The sequence below is a fragment of the Gossypium hirsutum genome, chromosome A11 (genome assembly GCF_007990345.1).
Source record: "Gossypium hirsutum isolate 1008001.06 chromosome A11, Gossypium_hirsutum_v2.1, whole genome shotgun sequence".
Lineage (NCBI taxonomy): Eukaryota > Viridiplantae > Streptophyta > Magnoliopsida > Malvales > Malvaceae > Gossypium > Gossypium hirsutum.
Window position 1 is genome coordinate 114,625,212 of NC_053434.1, and position 19,027 is coordinate 114,644,238.

The 19,027-nt window shown below is 33.2% G+C and overlaps 1 protein-coding gene and 1 long non-coding RNA gene across 4 annotated transcripts; both read left to right on the forward strand.

The window, feature by feature from the left end:
• The first annotated feature begins 9,437 nt into the window (after positions 1-9,437).
• LOC107939941 ((+)-delta-cadinene synthase isozyme A) lies at positions 9,438-11,001 on the forward strand. The gene is made up of 3 exons (XM_016873326.2): positions 9,438-9,586; positions 9,805-10,081; positions 10,476-11,001. The coding sequence occupies exons 1-3, from the start codon at positions 9,458-9,460 to the stop codon at positions 10,808-10,810; spliced, it is 741 nt and encodes a 246-aa protein (XP_016728815.1). The 5' UTR covers positions 9,438-9,457; the 3' UTR covers positions 10,811-11,001.
• A 5,405-nt stretch (positions 11,002-16,406) lies between these two features.
• On the forward strand, positions 16,407-18,712 carry LOC121209379 (uncharacterized). 3 transcript variants are annotated; one of them, XR_005904498.1, is made up of 2 exons: positions 16,407-16,842; positions 17,430-18,712. It is a non-coding gene; the product is annotated as an uncharacterized lncRNA (long non-coding RNA). The 3 variants fall into 3 exon arrangements; XR_005904497.1 differs by having other exon boundaries at positions 17,516-18,712; XR_005904499.1 differs by having other exon boundaries at positions 17,547-18,712.
• Positions 18,713-19,027: the final 315 nt, after the last annotated feature.

The following is a 19,027-nucleotide window of genomic DNA, read 5'->3' on the forward strand; positions in this document are numbered from 1 at the left end:
CAAGAATTTAAGGTTGAAATGAACATGAACTCACTTTTGAAAAGTGACATTCAGAAGATTATTCTCCTATCCTCAAGTTGTCAGCTGATTTGTAAAATAAATAATTACTTGTCAGTGTTTTGTTTTATGGTGCCCTTCAATCTCTTGGCATGTGCTGGAATTTTAGAGCTGTCTAGTGTCACTGGGGATTGGGGTTGTGTTTGTGTTTGCGTCCATTGTCGTTGTGTTTTAGTGTTGGTCATGTTGAAAGTTTTCCGATTTGGATTTTGTTGTTGGGATACAATGGTCGTTTTCATTACTTGTATCCGAATTTGGTGGTTGCCACCTTCTATTAATAAAAGTTCATGGTTGGCTGAGAGAAAAAAAAAATGTTTTGCTTGCCAACCATTTCCCAAGTTGAGTGCTTTAATTTTAATTAGGTCCAGTTGTTTAAGTTTTTATTATGTATTATGATCTCTTTTTTGTTAATAAAAGTTTATGCCTTTCATTTTTTATGGTCGTTTTATCGGAACTATGCTTTTTGCTTTTGATTTTTTTTGTTGGATGAGAAGGCTAGATTTGTTTCTATTGGAGGTGCACGTGATGTTTTAGTAAATCCTCGGTGGTCTTGAAGGGTCTATTTATTTTTATATATATATTTTAGGTGGCTATCTTAAGGTGTGTTTTCAGGTGTTTTATATAGACTTAATAATATTCAATGTCTATTTAAAACTTATGTTGAAATTATATATATATATATATATTTATGAGTGAATAATATCACATTAAAGCTGGAAATTTAAATAAACTCATATTTATGTTATTAAAATATTTATTATAAAATATTTAAAATTATATTATTATTTAATTTTAAAATATTAAAATAATAAAATATTAAGAATATTATTTAAAATTTAAAATTACTATTAATGTTAATTTTTATTATTAAAATAAAATTATAATGTTAAATGATATTAGTTAAATAATAAAAAAAATATAGGAATTATAGCAATAATAGTTGATGCACTGTTTGTGCATAAGTCTTGTGCATCATCAATGAATAATAACATAACACATTTTTAAGTGCATAATTTCTCTATTAAAAAACTAATCAATATTATATGATAGGTATAATAATAAATTTACCTCTCAACGTTTACATCTTTGATAAGTGTTAAAAGTAACATGTTTTAATCTCATTTTTAATGATTTTTGTATAATTATTCGATGTTAATTGTGAACTTTATGATCCTAATCCTTTAAATTCATGTTTTTATACTTAGGTGAACATTTGAGAGCGAAAGGAGCGAAAAACAGAAAATTAGATCAATGTACAGGGGCCACACAGGCTGGACCATTCCACACAGCCTGGACATACGGTAGTGTGAGCCACACGGGTTGCAACATGACCGTGTGGTAGGCCATGCCGATTTCACGAATCGCACTCTGAACAGTGGAAAAACACGATTTTCAGGGGTTTTCAGGCATTCTGAGACCTAAATATGACAAAAACAAGAAGATAGGAGAGAGTCATAATAAAATACTCAAGAAAACAACTGTGAAAACACCATTGAAGCAGATTCTGAAGCTGATTAATTTCCATCAAGATTGAAGACTCCTAGTTGATTTCTCAAGAGATTATAATGAGTTTCTTTCTTTTTCTTTTTTTTATTATACTGTCTTTGGGTTGTTTTTATTTTCAAACATGAACTAATTTTCTAAATACTTAAGGGAGATGAATCTTGTGATTAATTTTATCTTTTGATTTTTATTTTACGCAATAAAGACTTAGATTTTATTCTCAAATATGTGTGTTTAATTATTGGTTTAATATTTCTAAACTATTGATCCATGTTTGATGTGCTTAAATCAGTGGAGGAATAGGCCCCATTTATGAGTAGATCTAGCGTAATAGAGTAGAGTTGCATGCAATTCTAGAAATAGGACGACATAAATCTACCAGATTAGAGTCAAATCTAATAGGGGAACCCATAAATCGAGTTAATGCGATAATATAGGTTTTAATTAGGAAAAAAAATCAATTAATCAACCTAGAGTCAGTTGCTCTTACTCTCGAAAGAGATATTAGCATAATTTAGGGATTTCTATGGATCAAGATAATAAGTGAAGAAATTGCATAATTTAGATCGATAATGACAAATGAAATCTAGGTGAATTCTTTCTTGGGTATTGTTTTGCTTCTTGGTTGTTAATAAGTTATTTTCCTGTTTTGCTCTTTGTCGTGTTTGATAGTTAATTAATTTAGTTAATTTTAGTTTTCAATCAATGGCTCAAATTTATCAGTTAAATAATAGAAAGGCGGTAATTACTAATACTTTTAGTCTTCGTGGGAACGATATCTATGCTCACCATAACTATACTATTAATGATAGGTGCACTTGCCTTAGTAAGATATTTAGTTGGTTTTGTGGACATCAATCTTTCATCAATTTCTCCTTATTCTTTTTTTACCTAAATTTGACCCTTAAACTTTCAAAAAAAGAGAAACCATTTATCCTAGGTTTATACGAACTTACAAAAGCTCTTATGATAACCTAAGACCATTTGAGTACCTAAATGTGAAACTTTCAAAGTTTACTTAGTTGGCATCACATCTATGAAGGTATCATGTCGCGACATCAAGGGAAGAAGCTTGGCATCGTGACTTCAGTAGGGAATGTCGCGACGTTTAAGGCTGGTGTCACGACATCCATAGAGTGATGTCATGACTTTGAAGATAAACACCTATAGTGCATTGCATCATTTGATTCAACCTACCAAATTGTATAACTCAACTGATTATAGGCCCCAAAATGCGATAAAACTCATCATATATAAACATTAACATATTTACATTCTTTTTAGGCCTTATGCTACTTACATATATACCATAACAACCCATGCGTCATAGATCAAGCTAACATTTATATCCAAAATACCAAATCGACAGTTTACTATTTAAAATCGATTCAATTCTAGGTACATGCCATTTATCAAAACATAGGAAAACTATACAAACATTGCGTAGTAGGGCTACTGATTGAATATTGAATCCTTTTTTGGGACTTCAAGATCTACCAAAACCTGTGCATGAAAATAAACAACCGTGCTTTGAGCGATAAAGCTCAATGATACTTTTATGATTCAAGTCATACAACATAAACATTAATCCGACAAGAATATAATCAAACATGTTCAAGATTCAAACGTTTCATTTCCATCTCTTCATGTCATATATCTCAATTCATAAATTATGATAATTGGAAAATCATTATAACATACCATGCTATACTTTTTACATAAAAAATACATCCATTTCCATTTCAATTTATACCATTTAACTTTATTTATATCTCATTTTCTTATTGAATCTATTGATTCATTAAATTTCCATAATAGCCCTCTGAGCTCGTATAAATCGGTTCATATGGTATTTCCCATGTTGTCTTTAACCATCTTTCACATATATGTGCTTGTAATACCAAATCATATCATCAATCTAATTCAAATCTCATTTATCAAATTTGTTTTTATAATCCCTATTAAACAGATCCATACTCAGAATGGATATATAGATTATTTAACCATCACACCTCAGTAGAATGTCTGAAATATAATTTTACGCCCAACGTTTCTCGGCATATAATTGAAGTATAACCCCGTACATAATCTAATTCTATGACATGCTAACTATATTCGACTCTACCCGACAATTAATAGGGCATCAATGATCCTATTACATTTTATAAACCAATTCACATATCATAACCTCATTTCATTTCACCATCAATTCACATAACATGCCAATATCGAGTTTATAGAATCCTCATTTATGTTATGCACATCTCAATTAAATTCTCGACATATTATCATAAAATACGATTCAATTCATATGACAAGTATAAACTTGCCTTGATAGCTAATCATGCAATCAAAATATATATAATGATCTCTAATTATAAAAGTACAAATTGAAATTGTCTGCCACTCGTCTACGATTTTTGACTTTCACTTCTGTTGCGACAATTCGACATCGTCTTTAGCTATGTTCAATAATTTAATAATAAAAACAATATTAGTTTGCATACAATTCACATCCAAATACATAGCCAATATATTTTTTATTTTTTTCAATTTAGTCCCTATACTCGAGATACACATATTTTTCGATATCTAACATCGAATCAAAATCCAATTTCACATTCTTTCATTAGGGACCCTATACTTTTCGTCTACAATATAATCTCGTAACAAATTTCAATTTATTCAATTTAGTCTTTAATGTTACAAAATTATTTAACAAGTTTAATTTAATTTACAATTTAGTCCTTAACATAAGCTAAATTCGCTATCTAATAATCTCTTTAATTTCAAGCTTAATTAATTAATTTCTCTCTAATGACAACTTGTTAAAAAAAAACTTAACAATTGAACAAATTGATACATGAGCTAGCTAAATCAAACTCCTATGATCATAAATCTATAAAAAAATATATTATGAATTTAGCTTGATTACCATGACAATTTGAATGACCGAATGTAAGCTTGCAAAATTGAAGTTTTCTTTTTTTCTTCTGTTCTTTTTGTGGACGTTGGAAGAAGATGAAATGTTTTTCATCTTTATTGCAATATATATAAGTTAATAGTATATTCGTTAAGCTTAACTAATCTAGTTTATTAATCATTAATCTAGTTTACTAGTTAATTAATTTCATTAATCAAAAGCAAGTGGATTTCCATGAATTTTCACTATCTCAATTCAATTTAATGGTTAAATAACCATTTAGGCCCTTTAGATTTTTGCTAACTAAGTCCTTAAACATTTTCTAAATTAAAACTCAAAAACATTCGACATTTACAATTTATTCCCTAAGTTTTAATTAATTATTTTTTAGTTAAATTATTTAACCGATCTTCAATATATTTTCATAATAATTTTTTTATAATATATTTTCATAATAATTTTTTTTAATCTTTATATGTCATCCTCATGAACTCGGTTTACGGAAATGAGGTTTCGAAACTGCATTTTTCGACACCACTTTAAATCAGGTCGCTACACTAACATACTAGTAATCAATTACAATTCAACCCCTTATAACAACTATAAAATAGAAAAAGTAACATGCTAATAAAGACCAATGTAAAGTGATTGTTGAAGCTTCATTCTTAAAAGCAATCTCAATCAATTATCCACAATCCGAAGGGTTTAATTGTTTGATCCGAGCCAATCCAATCTCCAAAGATAGTTGCTTTAAATGGATTGGTCTTCAAAGTTGAGCTTTCATATATCCAAAATATCAACACAATTTAAAGTTCTAACTCAATATATTATAAGATAACGAAGTGTCACAGAGACGATGGAAGTGGCCACTTTGATTAGCACTTAGCAGGCCAATTCAAAAACTTACCTAACATTCTTGTATTACTAACCAATTGGTCAGACTTAGCTCCATTCTTTTGGGGTTTAATAAAATTTTAAATTTGGGTATGGACTATCGTCTAAATGTCTTCATGGCTTGCTTATGTCTTCATAGCTTGCTTCAAGTCAAAGGTTGTGTTCGAAAAAAGTTCACAATCGAAATGAAAGTCTAGAGAAGCAGGTTTTTTTTTCTCAATCATTAACAATTATAGAAAAAGGTCATGGAGAATTCAAGTCATTCCTGTCTCAAAAATTTCAGCATACAATAAATTCCACCAAAGCCAATAAAACCAACTTTGCAAAATCTCCTTAACGGAATACATAGCAGCAGAAATAAAACAACTAATCAAACAAAGACCAATACTCTCATTCTCTTCAACACTTTCACCACCATGCTTTTTAAAGGTATCCGAACATTTAACCCTTGCTATTTCCAGTGCAAAAGCCATTTCGTTCCCCATATGTTCTGCTTTCTCAAAAGACAGATATGATCTTCTCTCAATTTCAGAAAAAAAATAGTGTAATTTTTCCAGTCTTGACTCTATTTTTGATAGCCATTTAAACACCACATTAGAACCAACTTCAATCAATAATGGACAACATGCTGTCCATCCCATACCTTCATATAACTCTAGAGAAGCAGGTTGGTATTAGAGATGGTGTTTGAGATCGATGAATTCCAAGGGGAAGGTAACAATAGTAGAAGAAAAGAAAATGGCTCTAAGTAGTAGGTAATGGGTATTAACAATTTGGACTAAGTTCTCTGAGTTGGAGTGGGGGATGAGAAATCTTTACAATACTCATTAGACTCGAAAAAGTTGATTGTTTGGCGATGTTTGCGTAACTTCTTCATGGCTACAGATTGGTCCTGCTTTTCGTTTATTTGAGATGTCTTTATTCACACTGGTTTGATGGATTTGGGCATGCTTTATGATTATTTGATAGCATATGTTGGCTTTATTTGAGCTTTTGGGGTTGTTGGAGGTGTTTTACGTGATTGCTTAGGAGATTGTTATGGGTTTCTCTATGGTTGTTTTGAAGTGGTTTTGGTGTTTGGCTTGGGGATGGTGTTTTTAGTTCCGAGTTTTAGGTGTGTAAGGTGCTGGTCTTGTTTTGTCTTTGTTTGTCACTATCCTTTTGGGTAGTTACTTTTTTGGGATTTTAATAAAATGTCGTTTAATTTGGGTGAGAAAAAAACAAGTTGGAATAATTAATAACCATATACAAAGTAAGAGGGTCAAATTATGTTGTATAGAAGCGAAATCCCTAAATTTAGTATTGTAAAGAGACCAAAATCATAGTTTAATGGAGAATGTACCTACCTTAGAGGTCCCCTTACCTTCATTAAATTATTCCTTTTACTATTAAAAAAAATTAAATAAAGTCAAATTAGAATAAAGTTAACATTTACTATATAAAAATATTATTTACTGTTTAACAAAGTTTATATTTATAAAGTTTTTATGATTCTTCAAATGAAATATTTTATTTGAAATTCGATTGTAATTAAAAAATATATATTTTTCAAAACATTTTTTATACAATAAATGTTATGTCTGTTACAATTTAGACTTAATTAATTCTTTTTAATAGCATAGGATTAAATCAATCCATTTAATAATAAAAGAACTAATTTGACTTAGTTACTATATTATAGAGACCTCTAGATAGTTTAACCTAATTTTACTAAAAGAAAACAAGAATAAATTATATTAGAATGATCCTAAATATATAATTTTTAAGCACCAATAAAAAATGTCACATCATCAACTTCTAAAAATATAAAAATCTTATTATACATTTATCCATATTTAATATCTTTTATAATTTAATTTAACTTTAATTTAATTACTTAAAAAAATTTAAAAATAAATAAATCAACAATCATGCTTTCTTATTTTATAATTTTTAAATCATTTTAGTTTTTTTTTAAAATTTAAAATCTTTTATTTCTTTACTTTCAAATAGCGTTTTATTTTTATGTAGTCATTTTTTTATTCTTTTAATTTCTATAATATTTCAAATTTTGATTTTTTACAAGTTTTTCTTTTAGATTTTTAATGGTTGATTTTAGTTTTTTTTTTCAACTCGTGCATATAAATTTTTTTATCAATTTTTTAATTTTAATTATTGATTTAAGTTTTTTCAAATTGTATCTTATGTTTTTTTCGGGCATATAGTTTCAACATTTTCCCCAAAAAAAATAATTAAAGTTAAATTTTTCCAAAAAAACATTATCCGTTTAAAGCAAATTGAAGGCAATATTTTCCATTAAAACCACGTGAAGACGGTATCGTGCATTTTTAAATCGATATTTGTGATTAAGTACTGAATGTTGTGTATGGTTGAATTCCTGATAAATTGCGTTGTTACACGTATTATTGAAATACTAATTATTTACTGTACTAATAAATCGAATACATGATAAATATGGTTTATGCTATTGTTGATAAAAATGCATGTTAAACATGTCTATTGTTTTTGTACTGTGTCTTTGTACTTTTTAAATTTTAAAATTTTAGTCCTGGTTGAATGATAGCCATTAAATTCATTAAGTAAAGTTATGTTATTTTCAAAATTTATTGAGTTAATTTATGTTAACTTACTATTTCTACATATTACTCATAAAAGAATTAATTTATGAATTTGGCAACTGTAGTTTATATTAAAATTAAAACTTCGAAATTTAAAAATATAATAATTAAGAATAATTCTATTAGAGAATATAGACTAAATTTACAACTTTACACATAATACAAAATTAATAGCAGAATTTAATTAAATAAATTTAGTTACTACTATTTAATCAAAATTAAAATTTTAAAATTCGAAAAATATAAAAATTAAAATTAATTAAATCCGTAACTTAAACAAACTATTAACTATTAAGGAAGATAAAAAAAAAATGCGTGTTGGGGAGGACACTTTCAGGTTGAAAAGACCATGATTTTCTTTCCCTAGAAAAGAACTGGTCTCTATGTTAAATTACACATCAAGACAATTTCAGCCACAGATTTTCAGTGACTGAATTTGGACTATTTTAACGGCTAACAAAGAAAGAGAAAAAAAAGGTGTTGGAGAGGACGGCTAGTCGAGAAAACAGAGTAGGGAGCAATAACTGAATTTGGACTAATTTAAAGGGTAACAAAGAAAGGCGGAAAATAATGGTGTTGGAGAGGACGGATGGTCGAGAAAACAGAGTAGGGAACAATCTGAGTTGAGAAAACAGTTTCAAGTGTTGAATGGATGGTGCGTATAAATAGGAGCTACTCATAAAAGCATTTGGATCACACAAAACTCAAACCAGCTTTTACCATACTTCAAATTTTGATTTTTTTACAAGTGTATTTTTTTATATTTTTAATGGTTGATTTTAGGGTTTTTTTTTTCAACTCGTGCATATGATTCTTTTTTATAATTTTTTAATTTTAATTATTGATTTAAGTTTTTTCAAATTCTATCTATTTCTTGTTTTGTTTTTTTTCCGGCATATAGTTTCAACATTTTCCCAAAAAAATTAATATTTTAATTAAAGTTAAATTATTTTAAAAAACATTATCCGTTTAAAGAAATTGAAGGCGATATTTTCCATTAAAATCACGTGACGATGGTGTCGTGCAATTTGAAAGCGATATTTTTCATTAAAACCATGTGAAGGCAGTGTGTAATTGCTGATTAATGACTTTAGTTAGTAAAACCCTTGTTTTTCCCTTAAAAAATTATATTTAAATATAATGATGGTGCATAAGTTTTATACGCAATAAATAAATTACATCATCAATGTTGAATAAAACCTAAAACTTTTAAATGTTGAAAATCTTCTCATTGAACTTAATAAGTCTAACTTCGTAATAAATAATGTAAAAGAATATTACGTAGAACCAAAACAAACAAATCATCAACTTGGAAAGGAAAATCAACAAGTCATCTGGAAATCTAAAATCAATATGCAGTAAGGTGAAAGAACTCAAAGGATGGTGCCTATAAATACAAGCTGCTCATAAAAGCATTTGGATCACACAAAACTCAAACCAGCTTTTACCATACTAAACAAAAATGTCTTCTCAAATTTCTTCGAATCTTGTTCCATCTCATGATGTTAACACGTCCAAGGAAAATCGTCATTTGGCCAATTTTAGACCTAACTTTTGGGGGGACATTTTCCTCTCTTCTACTTCTGAAATGGTATGTTCGGGCTTATGATAATCACTTTTAATTTGTGTTTGTGTGACATCATATACCTATATTTGATGTAAGTGCTAATATGTGTTTCATACAAATATATTCAATTTTTAAAAAACTATTTTGGTAATTGAAGAGACATACATCTATTCTCACTTCAATGTGTCGGATACATGCATGTGAATAATTTAAAATTAATATAAAGCTTTCGATTTGAATAGGAAATGGCTGCTGGAACTCAACAAGAGTACGAAGAATTGAAGCAAGAAGTGAGGAGAATGTTAGAAGCAAATATGGATAAATCGTCCCAAAAGTTGCACATAATTGATGCAGTCCAACGCTTAGGTGTGGCTTACCATTTCGAGAAAGAGATAGAAGAGGCCCTGGAAATTATATACCATCATCATTGCAATCATATTGAGATTGATGGTGATGATCTTTACACTACTGCTGTTCGATTTCGCCTGCTAAGAGAGCATGGTTTCGATGTTCACTGTGGTATGGTTATTATATTTAATACTTATTTTATATTAAAATTTTTTAATATAATCAATTGGTTTAACCAGTCTATGGATTCACCATTTTGACTCAACTTGATATTTTAAATGTTAGATTGGATGAATTAATTCAACCAAGCATTAGATTTAAAGTTATTATTCAATACTCAACTTGATATTTTAAATATTAGATTGTATAAACTAATTGAACCAAACAAAGTTATTTAAATATCGAATGAACCAATTTTATTATCAAATACAAATTTGATTTCCGCGATATAATTGAATTAATAGGTGATTAGATTTTAAAGTTCGAATCCTTCCACAAATAATTTTTAAATTTGGAAATTGCAACTTAGAAAATAACGTCTCAAATTTGTTTGATGATTAACCAGAGACATTTAACAAATTCAAAGATAAGAAAGGAAATTTCAAAGAATCTTTAATTGGTGATGTGAAAGGCATGCTAGAATTGTATGAAGCTGCACACTTTCAACTACATGGGGAAAATTTATTAGAAGAAGCCCTTTCCTTCACTACATTTCATCTGAAGTTGGCAGAAACTACAGTAGACTATCCTCTCTCCGCACAAATTGCTAATGCTCTAAAGCGACCCCTTCGCAAGAGTGTGCCAAGGTTGATTGCTAGGAGCTACATTTCCATATATGAGGCATACGGTACCCAAGATGAAAATTTGATGAAATTTGCAAAGTTAGATTTCAAAATCTGACAACATTTACACAAGATGGAGATAAACAAAATAAACAGGTAATCGATAGTGATAAGAGGTTTCCATAAATCAAGCCAAATAAAACCCGTATTCATAGCCTAGCTATTACACAGGTCTACTAATAATATATATGTTGCGGAAAGGATCGATTCGAGAACTCCGATATGACTACAAGTAAATTGACCGGAACGAAAAATAAAGTGAACACAAGGATTTACGTGGTTCGGCTTTAATGCCTACGTCCACGGGCAGAGGCGAAAAGAAATTTCACTATAACAAGATGAAGATTACAAGTGTTTTACACTCAAGACACAACCCGAGAACCTCACAACTCTCAACCCCTATAGAAAACCCGAAAGCTAAAATCCTAGCTTTCAAAGAACAAGCTTTGCTCTCTCTTGGTTTGGGATGATGAATATGGCTAATGAACCTCTCTATTTATAAGAGAGTTCAAGGACATAATTGTCCAAAACTTTGGCAAAGATTTGTGGTTGAAAATGGACACCAACAACCATCCACTAATCCACTACCACCAACAACCCACTACCAACAACAACAATCCACTACCAATTTTAAGCCATTTCTTAACAAATCTCCACCTTGGCTTGAAATTTACCAAGCTGAACATCATAGTGAATTCCTCGAACTGGATCACCTCTTCCAAACGCCTCTCTGGCGCTAATCAATCCCGAATACCTATCAAGTCCAAGCAATGCTTGAACTTATATGCAGGGATCACCTTAGTTAACATATCTGCAGGATTCTTCTCGGTAGCAACCTTGCTGATAACAATGTCACCTTGCGTAACATGTTCCCGAACAAAATGATATCTGACATCAATGTGTTTGGTCCGTTCATGAAACATCTGATTTTTAGTCAGATGTATGGCACTCTGGCTATCGCAAAATACAACAGTGAAATCCTGTTGTAAACCCAAACTGCTTACTAGACCTTTCATCCACAATGCTTCTTTCACTGCTTCTGCTAACGCCATATATTCCGCCTCAGTCGTAGATAAGGCTACGGTAGACTGTAACACAGCTTTCCAACTAATGGCTCCTCCAGAATAAGTGAAAACATAACCCGTCAGAGATCTTCTTTTGTCCAGATCTCCAGCATAATCAGAGTCCACATAGCCCGTGACACTGCTAGTGCAGTCACTCTGATCATATACCAAGCATAAATCTGCAGAACCTCTCAAGTACCTGAGAATCCATTTCACGGCCTGCCAGTGTTCCTTGCCAGGACAACTCATGTATCTGCTGACCACACTAACTGCATGTGAAATGTCTGGACGAGTGCAAACCATTGCATACATCACGCTTCCAACTGCACTCGAGTATGGAATGTGAGACATTTGCTGCTTTTCTTCATCAGATTGTGGTGACAACTCTGCAGAGAGTTTGAAATGTGGTGCCAACGGAGTACTCACAGTTTTCGCTTTATCCATGCCGAAGCGTTGAAGAACCTTTTCAATGTAGTTCTTCTGCGACACACGAAGCTTGCCCGCCTTGCGATCTCTGTGAATATCCATGCCCAAAATTTTCTTGGCAGCACCCAGATCCTTCATCTCGAACTCACCACTCAACTGCGACTTTAACTTGTTGATTTCCGACATGTTTTTGGAAGCAATTAACATGTCATCAACATACAGCAACAAATAAATGTGCGAACCATCTGAGAGCTTCCGATGATAGACACAAGCATCATAGTCACATCTTGTGTAACCATGCTGAATCATGAAGCTATCAAACCGCTTGTACCACTGCCTTGGGGATTGTTTCAATCCATATAAAGACTTCTTTAATAGACAGACATGGTCTTCTTTACCAGGAACTGTAAAACCCTCTGGTTGACGCATGTAGATTGTTTCCTCGAGCTCACCATGCAAGAACGCCGTTTTTACGTCAAGCTGCTCAAGTTCTAGATCAGACTTGGCCACCATGGCAAGTAATACACGAATGGAAGAATGCTTTACGACTGGGGAGAAAACTTCATTGTAGTCAATCCCCTCTTTCTGAGTGAAGCCTTTAGCAACCAATCGTGCCTTGAATCTAGTTGCTTCAACCCCTAGGATGCCTTCCTTTTTCTTGAAGACCCATTTGCAACCAACTATCTTCTGGTTACTTGGCGGCTTAACCAACTCCCAAGTATGGTTCTTGTGAAGAGATTCTATCTCCTCACTCATAGCAATTGCCCACTGTGCCGACTCATCACACGTGACAGCCTCATTATAACTGGAAGGTTCTATACCAATGGACTCCGCCACACTGAGCGCGAAAGACACCAGATTAGCGTAACGCGGATTTGGTTTGATTTGTCTCTTCGTTCTTCCAGTGGCAATGCTATATGGTTTTTCTTGAGGTGACTCATCTTCATCGGAATCTTGCACCTCAACTTGATCATCCTGGACTGAAGTACCTTCCGTAGGAATTGGAGCGTCCACCTGACACTCCACCTGCTTCTCAACACCGTGATCTCCCATTCTATCTGACTCCTCCTTTTCCCGGGAATTTGTGGTGGATCGAAGCATGGATGACTCATCAAAAGTCACATCTCTGCTGATGATGAACTTGGACGAAACCGGATCAGGACACCACAACCTGTATCCTTTCACCCCTTGGCCGTATCCAAGAAATATGCATTTCTTCGCCCTCGGTTTGAGTTTTCCCTCATTTACATGAGCATACGCAGGGCAGCCAAACACTCTTAAACCAGAGTAATCAGCAGGAGAACCAGACCATACTTCCTCAGGAGTCTTCAGCTCAATAGCTGTTGACGGAGATCTGTTAACCAAATAACAAGCAGTATTAACAGCTTCAGCCCAAAATTCTTCACCGAGCCCAGCATTTGATCGCATGCAACGAGCTCGCTCCAAGAGAGTTCTATTCATGCGTTCTGCAACTCCATTTTGTTGTGGTGTTCGACGAACAGTGCGGTGTCTCACTATTCCTTCATTTTTGCAGAACTCATTGAATTCACCTGAGCAAAACTCCAAGCCATTATCCGTCCGGAATCGCTTGATCTTCTTTCCTGTTTGATTTTCGATCAAAGCTTTAAATTGCTTGAAGTTGATGAGAACCTCATACTTGCTCTTCAGAAAATACACCCAAACCTTTCTCGAGTAATCATCGATAAAGGTAAGCAGATATCTGTAACCACCTTTAGAAATTGTCGGAGAAGGCCCCCAAAGGTCAGAATGGAAGTAATCCACTGTGCCTTTTGTCTTGTGAATCCCAGTGCTGAACTTTACCCGAGTCTGCTTACCGAAGACGCAGTGCTCACAGAAATTCAACTTTCCTGTACACTGCCCAGACAATAATCCTCGTTTGCTTAGCACCGATAAGCCTCTCTCGCTCATATGCCCGAGCCGCATATGCCATAACTTCGTGGTGTCAGAATCTAGATCATCTGATGATGACACTCCCGCAACACCTGTAACCGAGGAACCATCGAGGAAGTAAAGGCCCCGCTCCAAATTACCACGTATCACAGTCAAAGCACCCGAGAATACCTTGAGAACTCCACCTTCAGCAGAGTACCGAAAGCCTTTCTTGTCCAACGTACTCAAAGAGATCAAATTTTTCTTCATTTCTGGAATGTGCCGAACATCAGTTAGAGTTCTAACAATACCGTCAAACATCTTTATACGAACTGTGCCAATCCCCATGACTTGACATGCGTGGTCATTTCCCATTAGTACTGAACCAGAATGCTTCTCGTATGTTGAGAATGCATCTTTCGAAGTACTTATATGAAATGTAGCTCCCGTATCAAGAATCCATCTCCCACCAGCGTAAGAGTCGGATACTGCAAGAACGATCTCGGCATCACTTGAAGAATCTGCATCAGCTACATTCGCACGATCATTTTGTTGCTCCTGTGATTCTGATTTCTCCTTCCTTTTCGGACAATCTACCTTCATGTGCCCGTACTTCTTACAGTAGTAGCACTGTATTCTCTTCTTGGACTGCGATCTAGGATGGCTTTTACTTGAACTTCCACCCTTTGCCTTGGATCTTCCTCGAGCAACCAAGCCTTCGCCTTCATTGTTTTCGACCACCTTACCAGTGATTTTCTTCCTCAACTCACTGGAACTTAAGGCATTTTTCACCTCCTCTAGAGTCAGGTCATCACGACCGTACATCATTGTATCAACAAAATTCTCATACGAGGGAGGCAAAGAACACAAAACAATTATTGCTTGGTCCTCATCATCGATTTTGTTATCGATATTATTCAAATCCATGATAATGGAATTGAATTTATCCAGGTGCTGGGAAACAGGTGTACCTTCCTCCATCTTCAGGGCATAGAGTCTTTGCTTGAGGTAGAGCCGGTTCGTCAATGACTTCGTCATGTACTTGCTCTCTAACCGGAGCCACAAACCGGACGCGGTTTTCTCATCCGCTACTTCTCGTAGCACTTCATCTCCTAGACATAGCAGAATAGCACTATGTGCTCTTTCTAGCATGTCATCCTTTTGCTCTTCCGAAAGCGTGCTTGGTAATTTATCTTTACCAGACAATGCTTTTAGCAATCCTTGTTGAACCAGCACTGCCCGCATCTTGATGCGCCATAAACTGAAACTATTTTTCCCGGTAAATTTCTCGACATCATACTTAGTCGATGAAACACTTGTAGCCATAATTTGGAACCTTTGAATGAATGATAATATTTTCTTCCTGATGTGAAAGATCAGACAAAGCTGCAGTCACAGGGCAATTCAGAAAATATTATCACTCCTTCAACTACGCTCTGATACCAATTTGTTGCGGAAAGGATCGATTCGAGAACTCCGATATGACTACAAGTAAATTGACCGGAACGAAAAATAAAGTGAACACAAGGATTTACGTGGTTCGGCTTTAATGCCTACGTCCACGGGCAGAGGCGAAAAGAAATTTCACTATAACAAGATGAAGATTACAAGTGTTTTACACTCAAGACACAACCCGAGAACCTCACAACTCTCAACCCCTATAGAAAACCCGAAAGCTAAAATCCTAGCTTTCAAAGAACAAGCTTTGCTCTCTCTTGGTTTGGGATGATGAATATGGCTAATGAATCTCTCTATTTATAAGAGAGTTCAAGGACATAATTGTCCAAAACTTTGGCAAAGATTTGTGGTTGAAAATGGACACCAACAACCATCCACTAATCCACTACCACCAACAACCCACTACCAACAACAACAATCCACTACCAATTTTAAGCCATTTCTTAACAATATATGTATCATAATTTCCTCTTCTTTCTTGTTTTAGGTGGTGGAAAGGTTTAGATGTTGCGACCAATTTTCCTTTTGTCAGAGATAGATTGGTGGAATGTTATTTCTGGATGATGGGTGCATACTTTGAACTCCACTATGCGGTTGCTAGAGCTTTTGTGACCAAGGTGACATGCCTCCTATCAATTTTGGATGATATTTATGATGCATATGGCATATATGAAGAACTTGAAATCTTTACAAGAGCAATCCAAAGGTCATTCAAAACATATATCCACCTTTACTTCAAATCATAAGAAGTAAATGTTTTTTATTGAATAATAGAGAGAATTGACCATTTGCATGAATGATATATTGTAGGTGGGATACCAACTGCGTTGATCTACTTCCAGACTACATGAAATTGTGGCATAGTGAAACCTTAAGGGCGTGTTTGGTTCAGTGTATTAGCTAATCCATTACGCCCCGATTACGCGCCTATTACATTACGCCCCTATTCCGGCGTTTGGTTCGCTGTAATAGGTATTACGCGCGTAATACAATCCCGACCTAATCCCCAAATTCCCTGCTTCTCTAATCCCTTCCCAAATCGAGTATTACACATTACGTCCGGCTTCCCTCCCCAAGTCTCTGTTTTACCCTCCCTCCCTACCCGAAATCGTCCTCCACCCTCTCTTTTTTTCTGTCCTCATCATTTCATCTCATTTCTTTACCGATTCTCTCTCTCGGTCTCCCATTTCTTTACCCGAAATCTACTGTTTCATTTTTTTCTCTCCGGTCTCGGCGTTTGGTTTTTGTTGAGGTATGAATCTTGAACGATTACCCTATTACACTGCTTTCATTGTGCTGCTGCTGATTTTGGTTGATCAATTGGTTGATCAGTTTGTTTTTATGCTTTCTTGTTATCTAACTTGTGTTCGATTCAAACGATAGTTATTTGTGTTTCTCATTTGAATCCTCTTTATGTATTTTTTAAGGCTTTTTTGATGAATTAAATCTGTTTCGTCTCCCTTCTTCCTTTCTCCTCGTCCTTGCTATTTTGTCTCTATTTTTTCTATTTTCTTCTGCATTCTCTGTTGTTTCTGTCCTCCTTTCTTTTTCTGCTTTTCTTCTGGCTTTCTATTTTGTTCCATAACAGTGTGTTTCGAATTTGTTCTAAATGAATCCTTACGTGATCGGTGATTCAGTGATATCTCTTTCTCTTTGTTTGTATAAATTCAATTGAATCGTATAAGGATATTAATTTACTTATGCTTGAATATGTATATTTTTGTATTTGTTGTCAAATTGTGTTTATTTGAGCAAGAGTGAATCGTATAAGGATATTAATTTACTTATGCTTGAATATGTATATTTTTGTATTTGTTGTCAAATTGTGTTTATTTTCAGGTATGGTGCTGCATGCAAGGTTGCCTGATTTGTTGTTTTGGTAATCTTGGCAAGGTAGTTTATAATTACAGGTATATATGTGTTAGGTTAATATCTTCTTTGGTACTTTGAATGAAGGATGTCTACTGGAGATGTTAAAAGGGTTTCGCGCCAGGATATACAGTTGGTAAGATGTTGACCTTGCTTCTTTCAGTTAAAGAACGATCATGTCCAGTAAACTGTATGTTATGCATTAATTTGGTCATGCATATAAATTTCCATATTAATTATGTCGATATCCTTGTTCCTTTTATATGTCTTGCTAAAATTATTACTTTATGTTGGGCAGATGTGGTTGTTATGTAGATGTGTTTGTTTTGTTAGTATTTCACATTTTGAGAACTTTTCAATGTTTTTATGAATTTAAAATTCTGAAGCTGTTTTTAAGAATGAACTATTTGCTAGAAATAATGTGAAGCAGAAAAAAATGTCTGGTAAGTTAATAAAACTGTAAAAGTGTAAAGCAAAATTGTAGGTTAATATATTGAAGTTGTGGAATCTACCTTTGATTTATGGAACTGGTCCTTGTTTAGATCTGATACTAGTATAATCTATAATCATAGTAAACAAACCTTTTTAAGAACAGTGAAAGATAGCTTATTTATACCATGAAGTGGAGAGATACAAAAGATAAAGGAGAAACAGCACAAACTGCATAAAATTATTCCTTTTTGTTCCCGTCGCAAAATTAAGATGTATATCTAAGATGCAATTAGTTCTACATGGCCGACTGCTGGTCATCCTTTGTTTGTGTGTTCATGAAGGTGCTTCTACAGTCGTAGATTTGTTTGACTTGTAGGCTCTGAGAGGTATATGATGCCCACAATGGCTAAAGGTACACAAATTTAACCTTGTCATCCTGTTGGGTACTTCTAATGTCATTTCAAACTTGTAAAGGTACAAGAGAAGAAAGTCAAAAAAGTATGTAACATGAACGTGTACTCAACCAAAGCCATGGGAAATGGTCCTATTGTTGGTTCAAGTATATCAACAAGCTCCAAACAATACATTGCAAATGGAGGATGCACAAGCAATGACTTCTCATTCCCAACTGGGGGTTTCCCATCTTTGCATTTGCCTGTGGTAGTTGTTGTGAATCCAGAATGCTTATTTGTTAAGATACTTTGGAATCAGTTACTTTTTTTTGTCATTTTTCCATGGTTTAGGCAGTGTTTGATATGCCAATACTTTTATTATATGGTTTACTGATCTAACATGTAATGCTATTACAATTGTAGTCTTAACATTTTAGCCGTCGGAAATTACTTTGAGTTTTTGTTATAAGAATATTGATTATTAAGAATTTTATTAAATTATATATTTTAATTAAAATATTTTTAATAATAATTATGTTAAATTATATTTTATCGTATAAGGATATTATGATTTTAGTAAATTTATATAAGAATATTGATTATTAAGAATTTTATTAAATTATATATTTTAATTAAAATGTTTTTAATAATAATTATGTTAAAATATGATTAAATTATTTATTATTGATATTAATAATCTTATTAAAATTTAAATAACAATAACAATAATAATTTACCAAAACA